This window comes from Balaenoptera ricei, chromosome 17 (assembly GCF_028023285.1).
Source record: "Balaenoptera ricei isolate mBalRic1 chromosome 17, mBalRic1.hap2, whole genome shotgun sequence".
Lineage (NCBI taxonomy): Eukaryota > Metazoa > Chordata > Mammalia > Artiodactyla > Balaenopteridae > Balaenoptera > Balaenoptera ricei.
Window position 1 is genome coordinate 19,807,210 of NC_082655.1, and position 23,124 is coordinate 19,830,333.

General features: G+C 42.2%; 1 protein-coding gene and 1 long non-coding RNA gene across 2 annotated transcripts in view; one reads left to right on the forward strand and one right to left on the reverse strand.

The window, feature by feature from the left end:
- The window catches only part of MAL2 (mal, T cell differentiation protein 2), a 28,055-nt gene extending 15,791 nt beyond the window's left edge, over window positions 1-12,264 (reverse strand). Inside the window, exon 1 of the mRNA XM_059901767.1 lies at window positions 12,028-12,264. Coding sequence (XP_059757750.1) covers window positions 12,028-12,159 — 132 coding nt within the window. The 5' untranslated portion in view covers window positions 12,160-12,264. The remainder of the gene's footprint in view (window positions 1-12,027) is intronic.
- On the forward strand, window positions 11,600-13,993 carry LOC132351777 (uncharacterized). The gene is made up of 2 exons (XR_009498464.1): window positions 11,600-11,811; window positions 13,689-13,993. It is a non-coding gene; the product is annotated as an uncharacterized LOC132351777 (long non-coding RNA).
- Window positions 13,994-23,124: the final 9,131 nt, after the last annotated feature.

Below are 23,124 nucleotides of genomic sequence, written 5' to 3' on the forward strand. Positions count from 1 at the left end.
ACAGATCTAATATTCAATAAATACCTACTGTCAGGCATTGTGCCAGGTGCTAGGAATAAAACGGTAAACAATGGTCTCCACCATCACATAATTCACAGTCTCTTACAGGAAAGAGAAAATTAAGCAAGTCGCTAAAATGCTGCTTCACACAAGTCACAACTGGGCAAACACTGGGCACTGCAAGTCCACACGATGAGGGCTCTAAATCCAGATCTGAAAAGTCAGGAAACAGTCCCTAGAAGCAACAACCCAAAGGACAGGGCCAGGGAGAATAGCAGCGGGCAGAGAAGGCTGTTCCAGGGCAGGGGCTGCGTCCTGAGATGGTCTGGGGAAGCTGAGAAACAGGCTGGCAGAGCTGAAGGGCAGAGCTCAGGGTGGCAGGAGCAGCGGGCACCACGTGCAGAACGGCCAGAGGTGCGAGCTGGAGACAGAGCTGGAGGGTCCTGAAGGTCAGGTCAAGGAGACGAACTTCACCCAAGGGCAATGGGAAGCCTCAGATCACCTTGAGCAGGAATGGCCATGATCCGGTTTGTGTTTCGGAGTTTCTCTCTGGCTGGAGTGTGACAATGGATTGGAGGGGAACAGGTGGAGGGCTGAGGGACCACAGCGGAGACTGTTACGATAACAGAGCGTAAAGTAGACTCCAGGAGCTGAGCACAGACAGAAGTGAGTGGCTCAGAGAGAAACTGAGAAGTAGATGCGAGGGTGGTTAAACCCCTCACATCTCACATGATAGAAAAAGAAATGAACAGTCCAGAGACAAAGCTCTTTCACATCTGAGTGGCCTGACATATGCTGGCCCAGAACGTCGTTCCTTCCCCATGTGTATTTGAGAAACTCCCATGCACGGCTCACCCTGAAGAGCACATCAACCTAAAGGTCCTTCCTGAGTTCCACCCCATGCTCAGGCCCCCCTCTGCCCTCTGGGCAAGCTCCCTACTAGGGATTTGTGACGTCGATGGGAAACATTGTAACTGATGCCCCTGGCTTTCAGTCCAACTGTACTCTTCGATCTTCTTGGCAGCATGCTGCCTTATAATGGCTTGCATCCCATGTCATTTATTAATCTACATAATAATTCTTTCCTAACTCTCAGTCCGGCACTGTGCTACATTTGGCAACACAAAAACCTTAGGCTATGGTACACCTGCCTGGAGACACCGACAGGCAAGTGGGAATCAATCCTCCCCCCCAGCCCCCATCCCCCCACACAATATAGCAGGTACGCCTGGCATATGGAAGGCTCTCAGATATTTGCTGAGTGAACAAACTCCTAGTTCCCATATGAGAACAGCTGGAGCACCAAATATTAAAAACCAATAATCGTGTGAATCTTGCTAGATAATATCCAAACTACGTAAGGCACTAAAAGTTAAAAATACAAGTATTAATTTGTTTCTTAAAAAAAGGCCCATACAATTCATTAGTACTTTGAAAAACATTTTGGAAAGCCTAATAAATTATCACTTGAGCAATGATAACAGAAGCACCAATCTAATAAATTGATAATAGTGGTGGTATATCTCAAGTCCTTATTCCAAATCAAATATGAACAATCAACGCCGAAAGTTTTATGAAGTAAATCTAAGTCATGGGTAATAATGCATATTAAAAAAATGTAACCACAACCTTATTAGTAGCTATGAAAGAAACAATGTCCCTGTTAAAAGAGTCTATACTCTTTCATACTGGTTAATAAATATTTGAAGGTGATAAGATCTTCCACTTTTTCTTTTTTTCTCAGCCTCTTCTTGGTAGACTTTTCTTACTCTCCCATCACAAATAAGCTACATTAAATACTGTTTAAGAAATATACATCATTATTACACATCTATTAATTCAAGAATCATTTATTGAAACTCTAGGTGCCAGTATAAAGAATAATAAAGAACAATTGGCCACTGTTTATTAGGGACAGGCAGACTCAGATAGATAAGCATAATTATATGATATCGAAGATTATGATAATTTCACACCTCTGAAGAAGAGGCTATATGATCCCTTGGAATTAAACATAACATGTAATAAACCTGAACTGGACCTCAAACTGGTCAGCCTCAAATCTGCTGCCAGGCACTGCAGAAGGACACTGAGAAAAAAAAAAAAAAAGGCAAGGTTCTATCTCCAGGAGCTCTAATAAGGGAGAAATAGACACCATCAAATCTGATTCAGGAGCAGATTGTGGCGAGTGCTATAAAAAGGGCTCAACACCGTGTGCTCCGAGAGACTGAGAGAGGGAAGAAGAAACAGAACGGCAGGAATCTAGACGGTAGGCAGGGGAGGCAGGTTTTGAAGCAGGCTTTCAAGGCAGACGAGGGCTGTCACAGAGGATGCTAATGTGAAACAGTAGAGATGAACTCTTCTTGTCGGACTCAAAACTACAGCCCCTCCCAAACCTCAAAGGCTTGGAAAGGGAACTAAGTGTGTACATGAAAAGAGAACAGACTTGCCTCCCCATTTGTGGTGTGTGTGTGGCTGGAAAGGGGGTAGGGGAGGCAGCAAGGTGTATGGATGCCTCCCCCGCCCCAAATACACACACACACACACACACACGCTACATCCCTAGATCAGAGATTCCGTGAAATACAGATTTAAGTCGTCCTTACCACAGGAGCTTTGGAACATAGAGGATGGCCCAGAGAAGAGAAATAATCCCACTCTGGAGATCCACCTTCCTCGTTGCAAGACGGTCACACTGGTGAATGGGTCCCTAGGGCCTTGACACAGTTATTTCTCCCTACTTCACGATAAGCTACCTTTTCTTTTGGCCAAAAGCTACCTTTTCTCCCGAGCTTCCCAATCTGGCTCCAACTTTAAAAATTGAGCTTTTAATAACATTACCAATGCTTAGTATATTCCCTTGACCTAATTCTGCACATTACGAAGCTCAGAGTATTTACCCCTCATGTTAATTATCAGCATCCCTGTTCAGTAGAGGTGGCTCTGGAGGTAGCCTGTTTTTAGAAGTGAAACGCAGAGCACAAAAATGGTTAAAATCTGAGGAAGACTAGTTGATAACGTTTCGTAGCAACCGCAGAGTGCACGCACCCTGAAGAAGGCTGGAATCCCTGTTCACCCATGGTGATCTGAATCCACATTCTGACCCCTTGTCTATCACGGCCTTCCACCACTCTCTGGTGTCCTAAAAAGTCTGATAATAACACACAAAACTCCCAAATGCACCACTTTTTGAAATTTCTGTGAGGAACCAAGTCAGGGCTCATGACTGAATCTCAAGCTCTGACAAAAAGACAACCCGACTTCCAGGTAATGCAAAGGCAAACATGTCTTCAAGTAGATATCAGTCTTCCCCTGTGACCCCCTCTCCTCCTGAGCTCAAATTTAGGTGTACCTGGCACACACCTCAAGCGCTCAGATACATCCCGAGTTGCCGTGATTAAGTTGCTACCCATTCCTAAGGCCACGGCTCTCCTTGGTGGCTTACTGTAGCATATGCTCATCCCTTCAGCTTGGCTCCTGCAGGGCAGAAGGGGTGTACCTTGGCTGACGCCTTCCCATAAGAACACCATGGAAGTATTATTCATCCACACATCACACCGAACTGAACCCTCAGAGCTGGAGCTAAAACATGTTTTCACTAGAAACTGCGGACTGGCAAAAATATGTAACCCCACGGGAAACCACGGTCTTGAGCAAGCAGCAATTCTGGCTGCGTGGATTACAGACTGCTCAAATTGAGTCCTATTTGGATGGTCTTCCTATGTCCCCAAAGGATTCCTTTTGCAAACACCCTTTTTCTTTTCAACTGTCACTTATTTCCTAATAGCGTGCTTTTAAAACATGCCCTCCGACATCTTGGCTAATAATTTTCAAACCACTTTGACACCTTCATCTTAGTATACTCTTATTATTCACTAAGTAAACAGGCCAATTCCTACTCTGACCTATTTTCAGTCAGTGTTTGGAATGAAACCAGGGAAAGGTAAGTGAAGCTGAAGGTATAAAGGACTGGTTAGACTGCCCTAAGGAGAAACATTTCAATACTTAGAACTTTCTGTGTATAACATATGACCTCTCTTTCCAATTCTCCTACTGCTTACATATTGGGCTTTTCATCACTTTATATCAGTGAGGACGAACAAATCAGAAAGACTAGAGGAAAAAATGTCTCCCAATCTGGCTTACAGAGTTAATCTGAGTAAGAGGTCGAAGCTGGTGAGGGTAACAGAAATACGAGCTAGCATTTATCTAGGTCTTGTGTTCAAGCACTATTCTAAGGGTTTTATTTGTACCAATTTAATCCTCTGAGATTAACACTGAGAGATTAAACACTGAGAGCTAAGTACTATTATTATTATTACCATTTTATACAGGAGTTAATCAAGGTAGAGAGCCATTAATAAATTGCTCTAAGTTATACAGTTAATAAATGTTAGACCTGGGATTTGAACCCGGCAACTGGCTACCAGAGCTTACGCTCTTAACATTATGTTAGTTCGTCCCCATCAAAGTTTCGTGTTTATTCTAGAGCAGGGTTTCTATACTTTTGCCATGGATTGGCTTGGGGCAGGGGCAGGGCTGATTCTCCAAAATCATATCCAATTGGGTAGACAAGTGCATATACATTTTTCTGAGGGCACAGTCTACAATGTTCATCCGAATCACAAAGGGGTTTGTGGCCCTCCAAAAGTTCAGAATACCTTATCTTCTTGATCACCCCTCCTATTTCAATGGGTGCTACAAATGAAACAATAGGATTAAAGGATGTTAAACATGTTCAGACTATTTATCTTCTAGGGACTAGATTACCTATAACTCCATTTTACACACAACTTGTATTCCAAAGAATGTTTTTAAGTGGGAACATACTTCAGTCAACAGATACAATAGCTGAATAGATGTGTTTACAAGGCAGCCCATAAAAGTGTAAAGTCACTCATGATGTGACTGCAGTCCGGTGGTTACAGCACTGGTGAATACTCCTGCCTGCCTCTCCAAGCTCACCCTCTCCCCTGCAATGCTCCTTCCCCTGCCACCGCATCTCTGCCCTGCAGCCTCTGTCCCTCACCCCCTGCACACAAAGCGTCTGTCACACTGGGCCATGCTTCTGCTCAGCACGCTGCCATCAGAATTTTCGCTGGATAACTAAACTCTAGTACTATATCCTCCAGAAAGACTTCCCTGGCTGGATGCCATCTCTTGGTGCTTCCATGGCTACCAAACTGATACTAATCTTAAAATGGAAAGCCCATATTATAGGGGAGAAGTACGCTCTGGCCCTCTTTTATTCTCATTTATAATTTCCCTTGATTTTTAAAATCCTCTTTTCATGTTTATAGGTAACTAGTTATCACCTAGGTTAAAAATGTTCACGCATGCCCGTGCTTCAGTATCAACAAGGACTGTACAAGTCATTGCCTCTTTTCTTTCTTTTTACCTTACTTCTTCTGAACGCTATTATACAAAAGTTAGGAATGTCATCTATGGCGACTATGAAAGGGCATGGCCCTTTTCCTATAAAACAGGACACAGGAAATTCAGGTCAAACTTTAAACTCCTGGAGAGGAGTCATGACATTTTAAAAGTTGGGCAATAATAAATGCTGGAGAGGGTGTGGAGAAAAAGGAACCCTCCTACACTGTTGGTGGGAACGTAAATTGGTATAACCACTATGGAGAACAATATGGAGGTTCTTTTTTTTTTTTTAAAGATATTCTCTATGTATTTCTTCTTTAGGTCTTTTTTTAAAATTTTTATTTATTTATTTTTATATTTATTTTTGGCTGTGTTGGGTCTTCGTTTCTGTGCGAGGGCTTTCTCTAGTTGCGGCGAGTGGGGGCCACTCTTCATCGTGGTGTGCGGGCCTCTCAAAAAACTCTTTAAAAAACTAAAAATAGAGCTACAATATAATCCAGCAATCCCACTCCTGGGCATATATCCAGAGAAAAGATACATAATACATAATGCATAATTCAAAAAGATATATGCACCCCAATGTTCATACCAGCACTATTTACAATAGCTAAGACATGGAAGCCACCTGTGTCCACTGACAGACGAATGGATAAAGAAGATGTAGTAGATACACACATGGAATATTACTCAGCCATAAAAAAGAATGAAATAATGCCATCTGCAGCAACATGGATGGACCCAGAGACTATCATACTAAGTGAGGTAAGCCAGACAAAGACAAATATTATATGATACAGCTTATATGTCTAATCTAAAAAATGATACAAATGAACTTATTTACAAAACAGAAATAGACTCACAGAAATAGAATATAAACTTATGGTTACCAAAGGGGAAAGGGCAGAGGGATAAATTAGGAGTTTGGGATTAAAATATATACACTACTATATATAAAATAGAGAACCAGCAAGGACCTACTGTATAGCACAGGGAACTATACTCAGTATCATGTAATAACGTATAATGGAAGAGAATGTAAAAAAAAGAATACATATATATACATATATATGTATAATTGAATCACTCTGCTGTACATGTGAAACTAACACAACATTGCAAATCAACTATATTTCAATAAAAAGTTAAAAAATAAAATAAAATGCTAGAAGAAAGGAAAAAGTTGGGCAAGACTTAAGAGGGCGTACTCCAAAGCTGCTCTTCCCCGCTCCAGCCAGTTTCTCTAGAATATTTTCACACTGTTCAGTTTGTCCTACAGAACAATCACACAGCATTTGCTAAGTACTGAACGTCCGTGGTGTTGGCTACACCTGCCTCGCTCCTGTCCCATGTCATTACACAGTCTTCCCTATTCAGCTATATCAATGCAGATATGCCACATCCATGGCTCCTACCACCGGGTACGACATTTCTATCAGGCGCCACAAGACAAATCTCCTCTCCTTAACCTTTTCCTTTGGAGCTCAAGGTCAAGGTTTTCAGCAACTTGGTTTGAAGTTTTCCATGTTTCAGTTCTTCCTATTTCTTACGGAACTGCCAGCCAGGGAAAACGATTGCTGAAAATAATCTTTGGCAGGGGCACATTTTTTTCTTATGAAGTTTTAAAGACTTTTTTTTCACATGGGTGGAGATTTTTAACCCAGACGCAAAGTAAAAATTTTACCTATAGAATTAAAACCCCTTTGAAGCAGGGAAAACATACCCACAGACAGCCCCTCTTCACCACTGCAGACACACAATGTCCCTTTGCAACCGAAATCTATTTTCTGGGTGAGAAAAGAGAACTCTATACAGCTGAACATTTAGGTGTTAGTCCATCTACAGTCAAAGCTGCAGGTTGAAAATAACCTGAAATCCCTTCCGTAGAACTATCTGCATGACGGCACATGCCTGCTCCACAGCCCCTCCTTCCCCATCATCCTTTCATTAACATTTTGTTTTTCTGGCGTTAAGTCCTCTGTGTTACATCTTATACTTAAGTTTGGTCTACGATCATTTCAGGCCATGTCAAAACTTTACATATGCGGTTGACCTTCTAAATATCAAATCTGTGCCTCTTCTCTGCTTCTTTTCTTTGTCCTACTTCTAGTTCTCACCACCCCTCATCCAAACCACTGCAATAAGCCCTTTAGCTGACCTTCCTGCCTTCAATCTCTCTGCTTTATAACCAGACTTCATTACTCAAAGATTTCTGCAAGTCTGATCAAGTTATCCCTGTCCTTCAGCAGCTCCCCATCACAGACGAAAACAAATGCTATGCCTTGGCCTATCATTTCTCAGCAAACCACACCTTGACCCCTACCTGCTCTTTTTCCTCCTCCTGCCACCTTCCCATAAGTCATGTAGAAAAACACCAACCATTGCCAGAACTTCATGCCATGGTCTTTCTTGTCTCTGGGGTTTGCACATGCCCTTGTTTCTACCTGGAATTCTCTTTCCCACTTTTGTCTACTGAACCCCTACTCATCATTTCAGGCTAAACTCAAATGTCACCATCCCATTAAAGCTGCCCTGTCCTGGCCGTCCCAGTGGCCAGATGTACTCCACCCTGTTTTTCAATAGTACTTTTCGTAAACCAATTTTATCACTTCAAATGCAGCACTGTAATTCTTTCTTGGCTTTATACTTTACCGTATAGGACTTTCTTTTAAGGGCAGGAGTTATGTTAATTATCCTATTTCCAGGGCATAAGATAAGGCCTGATGCATACCAGGTTATTAATTATTTGTTGAAAAAATGAAAATTACTGTCGCATCCAAAACACTGCAGTTAGAAGCCTGTGAATAAGAGACCTAGACCATCTCCCATAAAGAGAAATGTTCAGGAATATCATGGGGAATGTAGACAGTTTCCTAAATACTGAAACTGTGAAACACACTGAATTCAATAATGACCTTTATTCTTTTCCATGTTTAATACTGTTACTTCCAATCTTCTTGTGCATAATACTCATTGAGGACAAGGACCAGAGATAGCTTGTTTAGCCCAATAGTACAGATGTTCCAGTGTCATTTTCTTATAATACACCTGCCTGGAAAGTGCTTTAGCTATAGTTCACTTTCCATTGTTGTGTCTTTATTCCCTGAATGGTAGTTATTTGGGGGGCATATCCTCTCAACTAGGTTATAAGCTCTTTCAAGTGAGGCAGAGTTTAAATATCTTTGTTCCCAGAATAGTGTCTGGCGCACAACAGGTATTCAATAAACACCTGATGAATGATTTACAAAACACTAATTCAGGAAACACTTAATCAAAACATTAGATTTTGAAAATGATAACTTTTGAAGGCAACGTTTTCCATCTTAAACTAAAAGGCTTCACTTTGCAAAACTAACTTAGTATTAAACTCTTCATAGCAAGCACACATTGATAAGTATAGCTGAGGGCAAAAACCCACAGGTAGACAACTTAGGTGTCTAGCAGTACAACATACCTATCTCAAGAAAACCACACCATGCATGTGAAGTTGCAATATCTCCACCTATAAAGCCAGTGCTATAAACTACTTTACCTGGTGTTTGGAGGCTGGCAATATCTGTATCTTTTGAATCATCTCCCCAACAAATGCCTGACACTTGAGAGATTGTCAATGTGGTACAACAAGGCAAATTGAAATTAAATGATTGAGCAAAGTTACTGGTTAGTGCGAGAAGTGAACTCCAAGATCATGGTTTCATTAGCTTAGTCAACTATAGATAGCCCAGCATCTTTGTCAGATGCAGTTTTCAGGTGTTCAGTTTTAGACAGCAATGGGACATAAAGAAATTGCAAGGACAAATGGATTCGATAGAAAGCCAAAATTAAGGAGTTTGGGCATATTCAGAAACAATGGCAGAGGCTAAAATAAGGGGTCCCCAGAAAGCACATCACCCAGAGCTTAGAACTGCTTCTGGTGAATTCTCACGTTTAATTTACAGAGAGAAATTTCTGAAGAGGAGCCATGGGAGACTGAACAATTTCAAGGGATCAGAAAATTAGAGGGATATTAAGAAATCCGGGACCAAAGTGCTTCAAAAGTGTCTACTTTGCTTATATCTGTGCATCTCCTCCGTGTGGATGTTCTAGGTAGAGAGAGGGGACCAAGGTGGCCTCCACCTCTGCTCTCTTAAAGCACACGATCCAACAGCTCTAAGTGGCACAGAAGGATGAGGGCCAAGAAGGAGCTATAGTTTGGCTCTAGTGTGGTCTCTTGTTTCTCTAAGGTCACCAGTTTCACTGGAATAGTCTGGTCCTTTTATTTTTTGCAGGTTGGGTTGGGGAGGAAGGAGGTTGATATCAAGTAAAAGGTAATGGAGGCCTATGATTGAAACCTATCAAGATATTTGGCCAAAAAAAGTGAAAATTAAACGGAAATGGCTTTCAGAAGTGATGCTGTTCTATCTAGATAAGGATCCTAGAAGTGTGTGGGGGCTAAGAAGCCAGAGGAAATGAAGAGACAAGAGGAAGGGACTGGATACTTCTGTGAGCCTGGGATTTCCCCTGGGATGGGGCGTGGCAGAAGTTCTAGCAGAGGGAGAGGGTTCACATTCGCAGGAGAGAGCTGTCTCGTCCACAGAGCCCCGAAAAGGCCTCCCTTGGTGGTTCCCAGACATGACTGTACATTAGAACCTCGCGGGAGCTTTTTAAAAAACCTAATGAACTCGGATGCTGCCCCAGAGAGTCTGATTTAATTAGTCTGGCCTAGCGACAGTATTTTAAAAAGCTGCCCAAGCAATTAAGTATAGCAGGAGTTGAGAACTAACCAATGGGCTAGATAAATAAAGAGATATGGGGGTGGGAGGGAGGAAATAGAATAAACCACTTTCCACTTTTTTCCTCAGAATTAGGTGGAGTTTCCAAAAGTGTCACATGATCACGGGTGGTTCTTGAGATGGCATTTGATTTGATAGCACATGGCTAGGCCTTCTTTGCATATATATATACATATATGTATGTCACATTTTTTACATATATACATACATATGTAAACATATAACTACCTATTTGAATAAATATTAGAAAAATATGATCAGCATATCAAATTTGAGAATTCATGTTTTTATTGCTTAGGCTGAGGCTAAGGTAAGGTACTGAAGCTCAGAAAGTGAATGCATTTAAAGTGCACCATCTGTAAATTCTAGAACAGGTGAATACGGCAAAAACTTCTAACAGAGGTATGCAAACAACTGGAGTCTGAGGAACACGGAAGTAAAGTAGCCCAGAACCTATAAAATCTTTCTTCCCAGGCTTCACTGGTCTCAGGCTGTCTCCCTCCCCACAGTAGGGCTGCCCACCCAAGGCCACCCTCTCCCCGCTCTTCTCACCTGGGTGCCCCCACCTCATCCCAAGCATTCAGATGCTTCCGAACTGGGCTCAGACTCAAACCAGTTTCTTCTAGCCTCGCAGTCACGATCCAATTACTGATGTCATAGCCTGTAACTCACTTGTCTCCTTTTTCAGATTCAAATCTGAGCTAAACTTAACTTAGGGTGCCTTAGCATAATGGGGCGGAAAACCAATGCTCACAAGGCGTTCCAGCCCCACAAGCACAAAAGTGAAACCGAAGCGACCCAAATCCAGGTTATGCAAACTCAAAGGTGTGGGTGAGGGGGACGATATGAAAACCCCAAACCGAGCAAGCAAAGCCAGCCTGCAGGAAAGGCACTGACTGGCAAACGTTTCACTCTGTATTTGCCATTCTCAGGGCATGATGCAACCTCAGGTTGCCCAATTTATATTTGCACATTTTCCCCAGCGAGCTTCAAAACCTCCCAACTCCATTAAAGTGCCTTTTAAAAAGTTCAAGTCTGCAGCCCAAGAAGGCTGCACGACAGGCCGGGTGACCCGACGGTCACCTAGGCCCAACAAAGTGCGCTGAGAGGGTTTGGAGTTGCAAAGGTAGACTAGGAAGGGAGAAGGCGCAAACTCAGGCAGCGAGGAGCTTGACAGCCACGTTTGTACTTTTACCCTACCATTCTCAGCCCACTTGATTAGACACTGCCCAGGGCACCGTATGGGCTTCACCTTTTCCCTGCCCTGCCTCCTGAGCCCTGCTCCTCTCCCCAATCCAAAGGGCGCTCATAATGGCAAAAGGAAAAAAAAAACAAACAGCCCAGGTCTTTTAGCCCTCCTTCTCCTCTTCCTGGTACCTCCTGCCCCCTCTTTCCACATCCTGGCGGCCTCCTGGTCACCCGGTCGTTGGCTCCACCTTGCACCACCCAACAAAATGGCAGGTAGCATCAGGCGAGGCCGAGAGCGCCGGCTCCCGCTCCAGCCCAGCGCGGCCCCTGGCCAAACCGCCGGGGGTCTCTGACAGTACCCCAACTCCAAAGAGCCTTCTCCTCTCCAAGTCCCCAGTCCTCGGCCCCGCGGGGCCTCCTGCTCGCTCTCCCGGGACCATTTCTGTCGCCAGCGGAGGAGCAGGTGCCAGCGTAACAGGTGCCAGGCGAGAGGGCCAGGGCGGTGGCGGTGGCGCCGTCGCCCAGGTGCGGGCTGCGCTGGGCGTCGGGAGGACCCGGGGGGGGCGCGCAGGAGAAGGCCACGCCGGGGGGACGGGAGCTGGGGGCCGCGCAGCAGGAGACAGCCCGGGGGCAGGATGCCGCTGCCAGTTCTCGCCACCCGGGGCGCGACCCTCGCCCAGGCTGCCCCACTTACAATCTCCAGGCAGACGAAGGCGCCCGAGTAGGTCCGCAGGATGTCGGTGCCGACGGGCAGGGTGACCCGTGGCGCCGGGAAGGACACGGCGGGATTCGGGGGCGGCGGGACTGGCGCTCCGCCGGCCGACATGCTGCCGCTGTCACTACTGCGTCTCCGCGCGCCGCCGCCACCTCCCTCCGCCCGCCTCCGCCTGCCTCCGCCTCCCGGGCTCCCGCCGCCGCCGCCGCCTCCGCTGCTGCTCGGGTCCGCGGGCTCCGGGAGCGCCGCCCGGGAGGGGGGCGTGGCAGCGCTGTCTTCGGCCAGGCGGGGCCCCGCCCCGTCACGTGGGCCCAGGTGAGCGCGCCTCCGCCCCGGCGCCCGCGCGGGTCACGTGCACAGGTGCGGCGGCCACCTGGCCCGGTCCTTCCTGTTCTGCTCTTCTGGTCCCCTTTGCCGGCCAGCGGCCAGCGCTCCTGGAGCGTCTCGACGCCCGGCTCCACCGCTCCGCTCTTTATTTGTTCCTTCTTTCCCTCCCCTGGTTTCCACCTATTCTCTTCCACCTGTCCTACCCCCAACTCTCACAGCTCCCCTACCCCACTGCCCTCAATTTAACTGCAAGGCTGGTCTTGGAGCTGTGACTCAGAAGGTGAAATCAAGGTCATCAGTCACACCCAAAAAGTGGAGTGGATCAGCTTAAAATGGGACTCTTGTGGGATTTTAAAAACACCACTAGAACAGTGTCGCCTACTGAAGTCAGATGGGTCAGCTCAAACATCTAGTGGCCGTGTATGCCGGGCGGGTAGCCAAATGCTGTGCGCGCCATGGGTGTGCTCATCTGTGAAATGGGGCTGAGGTTATCTACTCCGTATGGCTATCCGAATTACATGACATAACATAAAAAGAGTAAACTCATAGTAAGTGCTCTTCAAATGGCAGCTGATATGATGACTACTATTTTTCTAATTTTTACACATGCACACATCACACTGTTGTGTACACGTGATGTTGCATAGGTTATATTTTCCACATAAAACTTTACTTATTGATTTCACCTGTCTGAAACCTATGAATTGCTGTTGTCTTTTAAACGCTTAAAAAGCAGATTTTTTTTTTTAAGGATTCTGTGTATGGTTTGGATTCCCTGCCCCAGTTTATCCCCATTTTTATATTTGGTTTTAACGTCAACATTTAATAAGGGAAATAAAGGAGATGAGATTAATTTTCTCAAAGATCAGCTGAAAATAAGCAAAACTACACACAGCAGCATACACATGTAGAGCAGGTTGGAAAAAATATTAGGCAACATCACCAGACATTCTCCAAACTGAATACTAATCTTGTCTGTCAGGTTTAACCTTTGAGGAACTGTGTTTAGCTGTATGCATTGGTCATCAGATTTTAGTCATTCTACCTCTTTATTATTTTAATAAGCGAAACTCATAGGTGTGGTAGCAGCATCAGGGTAGATACCACAAAACAGGGTGTGAGTGAAACGTTTTGTGTAAATCTCTGATCTTCCCCACCTCTAAAAATCATTACTTCTTGACATTTTATGTGTGGTATTTATTTAATAGGAAATTTCATTTGTTGATCAATGAACCCTCTCTGTGTTTAGATCCAGATTGTCAGGGAATGATCTTTCGTGATTGTTTTATTTTATTTTATTTCCTGCCCAACAGCTCTCAATAAACAAAGTACATCCAAAAGGAAGACCTCTTCAAGTTCTTTACCCTGAAGATGCGCAGCTATAGTGATGGACCCCCAGAATTTCAATGAATAAGCCTACAATGACTTTGAAGTCCCCAGAAGTGCTCAGTGACTCAGAAAAATTGGTTCTTGAAAATTACCACCAAGGGGAAAACTTCACTGTGTCTCTTCCGGCACCCTCCTTGCTGCATCGTGCATCCCCCACCATCCCCGACTCTACCTGCTTTCTACCTGCTTCCACGATGACCAGTGGAATAAAAAAATATCGCTGAGGCCTCTCCTATTATTGTAACATATTATTTAAAAATGTTACAATGATAAAAATGTATTCCTCTAGAATGATTTTCCACTCTCATGACCACTACCAAAACCTGTTTACTCTTGATGATACCAATTTCCTTCTAATGGAGGGCAACAGCTCTGGAATCAAAGAAAGAAAAGCACTCATCCCATATCTCTCTCTTCCTCTTCACAGTTTCACTTTTCTGCTCTTTCCCCATCCTGTTTCCATGGTTTACTGACTTTCAACATGACCTTTACCTTGCTCACAGACTTCCCTTTGGACCCCATTTTTTGGAATGTCATCATTCCTATTCACGACACTTTCAACAATTTTGCCTTACAACCACTTGCTACCTTCAATGAGCTGAAATCACATCTGGACCCACCTTATTGCTTGGAACTTCACCAGCACTATTCCCTTGAATGCTGACATCTTCTGTCCATCTAACTCTTCTTCCTTTCTCAGTCCATTGGCCTCCAGCCTTTCATTCCCTCCTAATTCTCTCACTGACCCCATTCTGGCTTTTCTGGTTTCTATCCATTCCTGTGCTTATGAGAATGCATTTTAGAGATGCTTGTAATAGTCCCAGATATTGCCTCCCATTTTATACTTTACTATAAATTTATCCACAATGTCCCATATTCTGCAGCATGGATTCAATCCATCATCTGCATCTGCTCTTTGATTCTACTCTCACACTGCCCAGGGGTGCTGAAAAAATGTCATAATGAAGACTTTTGTTTGCATTATTAATTCATGTTATCTAATCTTGACTTAGGGATTCTGAGGTATCAATTTCCTCCACCACCCCTCCCCGCTATTTTTCTCACTTATTAACCCATACCTTCTTTCACTGTGCCCGTCTTTGTGCTTGGCACAAGTAGACAATATGTTCAATGTATGAAAACAAATCTAAGCCATTCCAACCTTCCCTACTTTCTCTTACTTTACAAGGAGTTTTAGGATATCTAACAGTAATCCTGTTTCATTGAAAACAGGACCATCGATCCAGTTATCCAACACAAACGTCTGGGTGTTTCCCTTGATAGTCACATATTTAACCAGTTGTAAGGTCTGGCAGTCCTACCATCTTATTCTCCAGGATATATCCATTGGGATCTCTCCATTCCCATGTTCTCACTCTATCTCAGGATGCTATTCCTTCTCATGATGAATACTTTAGCAGTCTTGTTTCCCTCTCTTGTATTTTCCACACTGCTATCAGAATGATTTCTAAACACAAAGTTGATTGCAGTCACACTTCTACTTAAAACTCCTCTACGATTCCCTACTGTCTCAGGATCCATTTCAAACACCCTGGAATGCATTCAAGGTATTTCTGGCGTATAGCTTCTAATGCACTCTCTGACCTCCACCAGACCTATTAATCCACCTACAGTTCCAATAACTCTCCTGCCTCCAGACCTTTACACATTGTCTTCCCCCTAATGGAACATGCTTTCTTCTTACCGCCCTACCCCATATCTGTTTTCTGGATAATTCCTTTGGGTCCTAAAGGCAAATTCATTATGCCAGCATTTCTCTGGCTACTGAAGATTATGTAGGGTCCCCTCCCACCCAACGTGTTTCCCTAACCTGATGTGCTCACTCCATGTAGAACACTTGCTTCACTAAATTGATATTATACTTTCACTTATCTCATATCCCTTAGCTAGTGTTGTGTAACAGGGTACGAAATTGAAAAGTTCAGTGGAGACACCAAGTGTTGAGGCACCCACCGCTCACTTCTATCAAGAATACGGAAAGCTCAGGAATGAGGATTTGGAAAGAGAGTGATTTGGGGGAGCCGGGCTGGGAATCACACTTTGCTCTCTCCCTCCTCCATCACCTCTCCCACAACGCAGGAAGTAGATGAGATTGATTCACGTTACATAGTAGGAGCTCAAGTAATATCAGCTGACCAAATGAACTCTGCATCTAAATTTCTCTGCTTCATCACCATTGCTCTCCTCTTACCTTCCTGTTTCATAAGCAGTGTTTCTATTTCTATCCAAAGTTGAGCCCCATCTCAGCTTTTCATTATTTCCCCTTTGTACTTCCTTTAGGAAATTAATCCATTAATTTTCCCTTCTCTTTCTTTGATTTTCCATTTCCAATTTATACTCGATCTTTCCCCCTCTATGAACATATCCAAGTTCCCTTACCATCAAAAATAGCAAGGGAGGAAGGGAGACCCTGGTGAAGAGCAGCTATCTCTATGAGTTGAGGTGGTAAAGCTGGGAATTTGAGTGGGGCGAAGGGAACTAGAGTTCACAGAGTACTAAAGAGGAAAGAGTTGCACGCAGAGAAAGCTTAGGAGGTCAGCAAAATTGCCCTTAAATCTTCAGATAAGTGTTTTATCAGCAGACGAAAGTAATTTATCTGAGGGAAGAAACATTCCAAAGGAGCAGAGGAATAATCCCCGGAATTCACACAGGAACAGAAATAGTTCATGTTTACACAATCCAGAGTGTAAAATCACCTAATTAATGGAGTGCTGGATAGAGTATTCAGAAAGGTATTGCCTCAGTACTGGGGCAAAGTCACCCTTAGACAGAGGTTTCTTTGGTCCTGCCTTACAAAGCTTTAAAAACATGCCTCAAAATGCTCAAACCATTTCCAGTTAACTCAACTGAATCACAGCCCAATCAAGAATATTAAGGAATACAAAATGTCCAGTACCCAATAAGATAAGGTTCAAAATTAAAAATTAAAAATTTTTATCCAGTTAAAATTTTTATCCAATTATCCAATTAAAAATTACCAGGCATGCAAAGAAGCAGGAAATATGAATCATAATAAGGATAAGAATCAACCATGATAAACAGACCAAGAAATGATACAGATGATTACATTAGTAGAAAGAACATTACAACAGTTATTATAAATGTATTCCATATTTTAAAAAATAGAGTGAGATTGAGCATGTCATGTAAAAAGGACCCAAACTGAACTTCTAGATATGGTAACTACAATGATGTTCTCAGATGTTTCATCTGAGATGAAAAATACTTTGCAGAGGATTAGCAGCAGTTTAGACACAGAAGGGAACATCAGTTAATATGAAGACATAGAAATAGAAAATAAAATGAAACACACTGAGTAAAAAAAAGACTAAAAAATGAACAGCATAGTGAGCAGTGGGATATTCTCAAATTTTTTAATATATTCGTAATTAGTTTCAGATCTAATAAATTCAATCTAATAAATTCAGTGAACCCCAGGAATTAGAAACATGAAAAAATCTACAAAAAAAATAATAATCAAATTTCTTAAAAGCAATAATAAAGAGAAAATCTTCAGGGCTTCCCTAGTGGCTCAGTGGTTAAGAATCCACCTACCAATGCAGGGGACACGGGTTCGAGCCCTGGTCTGGAAAGATCCCACATGCCACGGAGCAACTAAGCCCATGCACCACAACTACTGAGCCTGCGCTCTAGAGCCCGAGAGCCACAGCTACTGAGCCCGCGTGTCACAACTACTGAAGCTTGCGTGCCTAGAGCCCGTGCTCCGCAACAAGAGAAGCCACCGCAATAAGAAGCCCGTGCACTGCAACGAAGAGTAGCCCTGTTTGCCGCAACTAGAGAAAGCCCAAGCACAACAACGAAGACCCAACGCAGCCAAAAATAAATGAAATAAAAATAAATAAATTTTTTTAAAAAAGAGAAAATCTTCAAAGTAACCAGCATAAAAGACACATGATGTACAGAGAAACAAAGAACGGAAACAGACTTCTCATTGGAAGCAATGCAAGCAAGAAGAGAGTAGAACACCACCCGTAAGCTACTAAAAGAAAAAAAAAGAGATAGGGAGAAAAAAAAAACAACACTGTCAACCTAAAATTCTATTTGCAGTAAAAATGCCTTTCAATAATATTGTATAATAAGCACACCATAGTAAGAGTAATCAGAAGAAAACCTGAGGGGCTATATTAATATCAGATTAAATAGATTTCAATGCCAAAAAAGTTATCAGAACTAAAGAGGGTTATTTCATCATGATAGAAGGGTCAATTTATCATGAGGACTTAAAACTCCTAAATATTTGTGCACTGTATAACAAAGTTTTAAAAATAAGTGATGCAAATTCTAGGTAAATGGCAAATTGCTTATAACTCTGTATATTCCAACCTCTGTGCCTTTGTTCACACCTCCGATTGTCCGGTCTCTTAAATAATTCCTCTTACAACCTTTGAATCTATGCTTCAAGCTTCTTCCTGAAAGTCAGCTCTTTCACAATGTCTTCAGTTCTCCTTTTGACCTATCTTTCCAACATCTTTCATGTTCTATCTTATGTAATCGTCATTCATTAGTTCATATACATATACATATGCACACATGCACATTCATAGATAGATGTCTGTGTATGCACACACATTAATTCATTATAAATACATCTTTCCTATTGAGGATCATGTTTGTCATTTTCCTTTGTATGCCCTATTGTCTCCTACCCTCTCTATCATTTAGACACAGTGCTTTGCACATGTTAATTCACTCTTTCATTCAGCAAATTTATTTTCTATTTACTATGTGACCAACCCATGCTAGGCACTAGAGATACAGTGGCACATACAATAGATGGAATACAAGTCTTCTTCAAACTTAGAGTTCAGTGGAGGAGGCAGACATCACTGAAATAAGTATTTATTTTAAATCTTAGGGCTATAAAGAACAAGAATGTTTCTTCAGGGTCCTAAGTTGCAAGCAGCAGAAAATGAACCTGGCTGACTTAAACAGAAATATAATTTATTGAAAAGATGTGATAGTTTATAGATCTGGCAGGAAGTTTGGGAAACCACGCTCAGAAAGTGGATGGGAATAAAGGTGGATGCATAGCCAAAGCCATGCCCCAAATTAAGCTACAGACCTAGTCGAGTGAGGGCACTACTTGCGACTCCATTAATCGCTGGAATCCATGACTTGGCACGCCTTACATTGGCAGAACTGGATCAAGGATTCTACCATCAGCACCAATGCTATTGATGCCTCTGTGATCCCTCAAAACTGGATGTCAGCATAGCGACCCTCGCCACTTTGGAATAAATCCTCTTTTGTTTATGCTTCTTTGAGTTACTAGCTTCTCGTCTGAACCTGGAAGCAGGTGTATATAATTTGCTAAAGCTAGTCCATTCATCTGCCCTCTAGCTGAAAGGAAATCTAAGATCGTGAGGGTTCCATCATGGGAGGTGGGTTCTCTCTCTCACTATAACTCATACTTCAGGAAATTGACCAAATAGGGCATTGGTTCATCTACAGCACAGCCCAAAAGACCTTGACAAATGTTTTCTTTATATGTTGAGTGTATGCAAGTAAATTACAGAGAGTCTTCTAATGTGGGAAGTTGGGGAAATCTTTGATGAGTAAGTGACTTAATCATAAACCTGAAAGATGAATAAAAGCTGGCTTGACCTAAGGGTGGAGGAGGAAAATGTTGTTAGAAACAAAGGGAAGAGCATATGTGAAGACCCTCCTTCAAGAAGGAGTTGGGGGTTCAGAAACTGAGTGAAATCCACAGACTTTGAGATGAAGCCAGGGAGTTAGGGAAAGGTCTGGTTTCTTTCCAGGGCCTTCTAGGCCATGCTTAAGTCTATGAACTTTATCCTAATAACTCTACAAGGACAGTGCAAGGTTAGAGCACAGGACTAAACTTATGAAGCACAAGCTTTAAAGAAATAACTCAGGGTTCTAGGTGAAGAGTAAATTGACACTCAAATGTTGAAACCATCCAACAATAAATGGGAAAGCAGTGGGGTGGGGAAGTAAAATTAGAAAACTTTGGAGTGAAAAAACTTGCTTATCTTGGACAAATCAATTAACTTTCCTGAGGCTCATTCCTCATCCATAAAATGTGGGTTATTTTCCTGTATTTATCTACTTTTGAGGTTATTGTGAGGTAAAATGAAATAGAAGATATGATTTCTAATTGTAGAATGCTCACAAATATGATGTTCCAATAAATATTTAGTGAGCACTCAATTACTTTGCTAAGCATGGTGGAGGGTATACAAATTTATTAAACTTATGGGAAAATATTCTAATTTTACATTTTACAGAATGTCATTTATTATCATTAGTCCCTGGTCTCTATGTTTTTAACTACACTTCTATAGGGAGGCAGTATTATTCTGCAGATTGACTGATATACGTAGAGCATTTACTGTAGTACTTGACACATAGTAAGCCGCTAATAAGTACTAAACATCATTAGTAATAATGTATGCATCATAGAAATTATTCCCGAAATATATGTATATATATAATGCTGGTTCTTCATTTTGGTAATTGTTTAAATTTCTCCAATAGAAAATGACTTTACAGTCCATAAAGTAGAGAAATGGGTTAATGTTTACAAAGACAAGAGAGAGCAGGGTTGCCAATATTTTAGAGAAAAAAAACCCAATAAAACCATTTTGAACGGCCAGTTTTGCATTGAGCACCTCAGCACACCTGAAGTAGGAAAGAAATTTTTCCCCAGGGAATTTGTACCATCAATGTTCTTCAAATCTTAGACATAATCAGATCTGACCTCACTAAAAACTTATCCGAGGGTAGATATAGCCTGTTAAGTTAATTTTCCTCTAATTATTGCACATATGAAAGCATAGCCCTTTGAAAGATCATAGTAGAAATCTGTAGCTTGCAGTTTTTAAGGAGACAAACAGATGCCTACAAAAATACATTTTTTTGAAGTGAGGAAAAACAATTGACAGAAAAGTTAGGTAACATGACAAATATTTGGCATGTGTTATACTACCTACTACCTAGTACCCATGACAGACATCAGTGATAAATCAGAAGTTGGCACTTGGGGAAAAAAATCTTTTATTCTTGTTCTAGGTGTTCATAAAAGGGTATGAATTTGCTAATAATTGTTCTGGTAGGAGGATGAGATATTCTAAAATGACTAAGAAATAGGCAGCAGAAGACCTTTCTTCTTTAAAAAAAAATCCTTGAATTTCCATATAATAGAGACTAATTAATGTGTTGATGAACTCATCTTTTACATCCCCAGAATCTCTTACATTCCAGGCTACATGTCAATGAGAAATAAGGATAAATGAGTCTAAGAACAGTACTCTGCAGACTTGCCTCCCAGGAAAGGAGCTGGCCCCCTGCAAACTCCATACTAGCTGGTGACACCTCAGTTCTTAGGGTGAGCAATCCTAGTCAAATGCAAGGCTTGGGCTTCAGCCTTTGGTTGAAGGACTGACTGATGCTTTCCCAGGCATAAACCTGATGTTGAAACTCCTACTGCTAGTTTGGTGTATCCTATAACAGCAGAGACTGTTCCCCACCCCCCATAAATACTAAACAGGCAGGATACAGTTGAAGCTAAGTTTCTGCACCATTGCAGCGGGGAAACATACCAGGGAAGAATCAGTGCTTAAAAGTTAAAAATGTATAAAAGCCAGTGCTATTCATGCAGCTTACAAGTTCACGGCTCAAGGTTTAGGGTCGTCTGAGTCATACCTGGGCTTGTTGCAATGAATAAACAACTGGGAACTTACATATATGCCACTAATTCTATATCCAATAGTTTTTCCCAGTGAATCCTTTCTAGCTGACCTGTATGTGGGGTGTGTGTGAGTACAGAGGTGTGTATGCATGAGTGTGTGTGTGTAACATCTGCTCTAGTATTAAAGGATGTTAATTATACCTTCATGTAAATTGTTTTAATCTGGCTTCTTTCTTTTTTAATGTGAGATCAAACACCGAAGGTTTAAGAGCTTTGAATAGAGAAAGAAGAGAGAATTTCAGAAAAATAGGGTTTTGTTCGAAATGATGTAGGGTAAATGTGGAGATACTGTGCCCTGCCTTTTAATGCTTCTTCCCTGTCTGTGCCTAGGATCCACCTTATAAAACCTGCTAATCTACTTAGTTCAATCATTTTTCTGTGGTTTCACCACCCACCCAGTTCTTTAGACCTTCTTGCTTTTTTTGCTTTTCTAAGTTCTCTTCTCAACAGCTCCTAGCCAGGATTCCGATTTCTCTCTGCCTAGCTTCCGCAGAATGACAACCTATTTAGATCACATCTGGTTTCTTCTGCAAACTCACCTGGTACCACTTTCTTCTGCTCCACACAGCAACCGGAGCTCAAGTGCCACCCTCCAAACGCAGGCTTTTTTCAGCATGACTTAGTTCCCAGAATGGCCTCTAGCCAGTGTGCTGGTAAGTGTTTAACAACCATCCAGGGCAGAGGGGAGCTCTGATTTGTAGCACATGCTGATTTCCATGGTGCAAATATTTCTGCAGGGGTCAATTTCAAATTACTAGTGTGAAATCACTGAAAGTGGAGTTATAAAGAGGTGTGCAGCAGCAGATTGTACATTCACTGTACAGGTATGATAGGTGGAGGTAACCTCAAGAGCATAGATAATAAAAAATAGCAAAATAATTAGGAATTGTTGAGTATTTGTTATCTGTATTTCTAGTATAATTTATCTACCTGTAAGTTTATATAAGTTAAATTTTAATTATGGCTATATGTAATAAGCAGCCTGCAAGTTTCTTTAAAAATTGGCAGTCAGCTCTGATGAGCAGGTATAGGCTGGCCCCAGCACACCACTGCTTCCAGAACAATACTGCTTCTATCCCATCATTCAGGAAGAGGCAAGAGAAGTGGGTAGTTCAAGGGCAGAAAATGCCCAGGAAACGAATCATGATGGATTATCCTCCAGATTAAAATTTTCTTGAAGCTATGTCTGATAACACTACCCATACTCCAACACTCACATGCACACTATTATATACTCATAGGAATCAGAGGCGGAAGGGGTCACATTTTTGTAGCCCTGGATCAAAACTCCCAGTTCTACTCTCCTCCAGCTGCTTTAGGTAAGTGCACTCTGTCCACTGAGCCATCAGTAGTGCTGGGACTGAAGTAGGCATGAAAATGTGCTTTATACCTTATTCCTAAGTCCCACCACAAATTGGAGCTATAAGGGCTTGATTGATCTTTCGATTCCATGAATGGATTTTAGCACCGATATCCTGAATGAAACGTCTTAGAATTTCACACTTTTCTACAAATGTGTATGAAAATGTATTTTCTCCAAAGTCATATTAAAGTGTATTAAAATGATATTTGTACAACTTTCTTTTATTTCCAAGTACTCTTTTCTC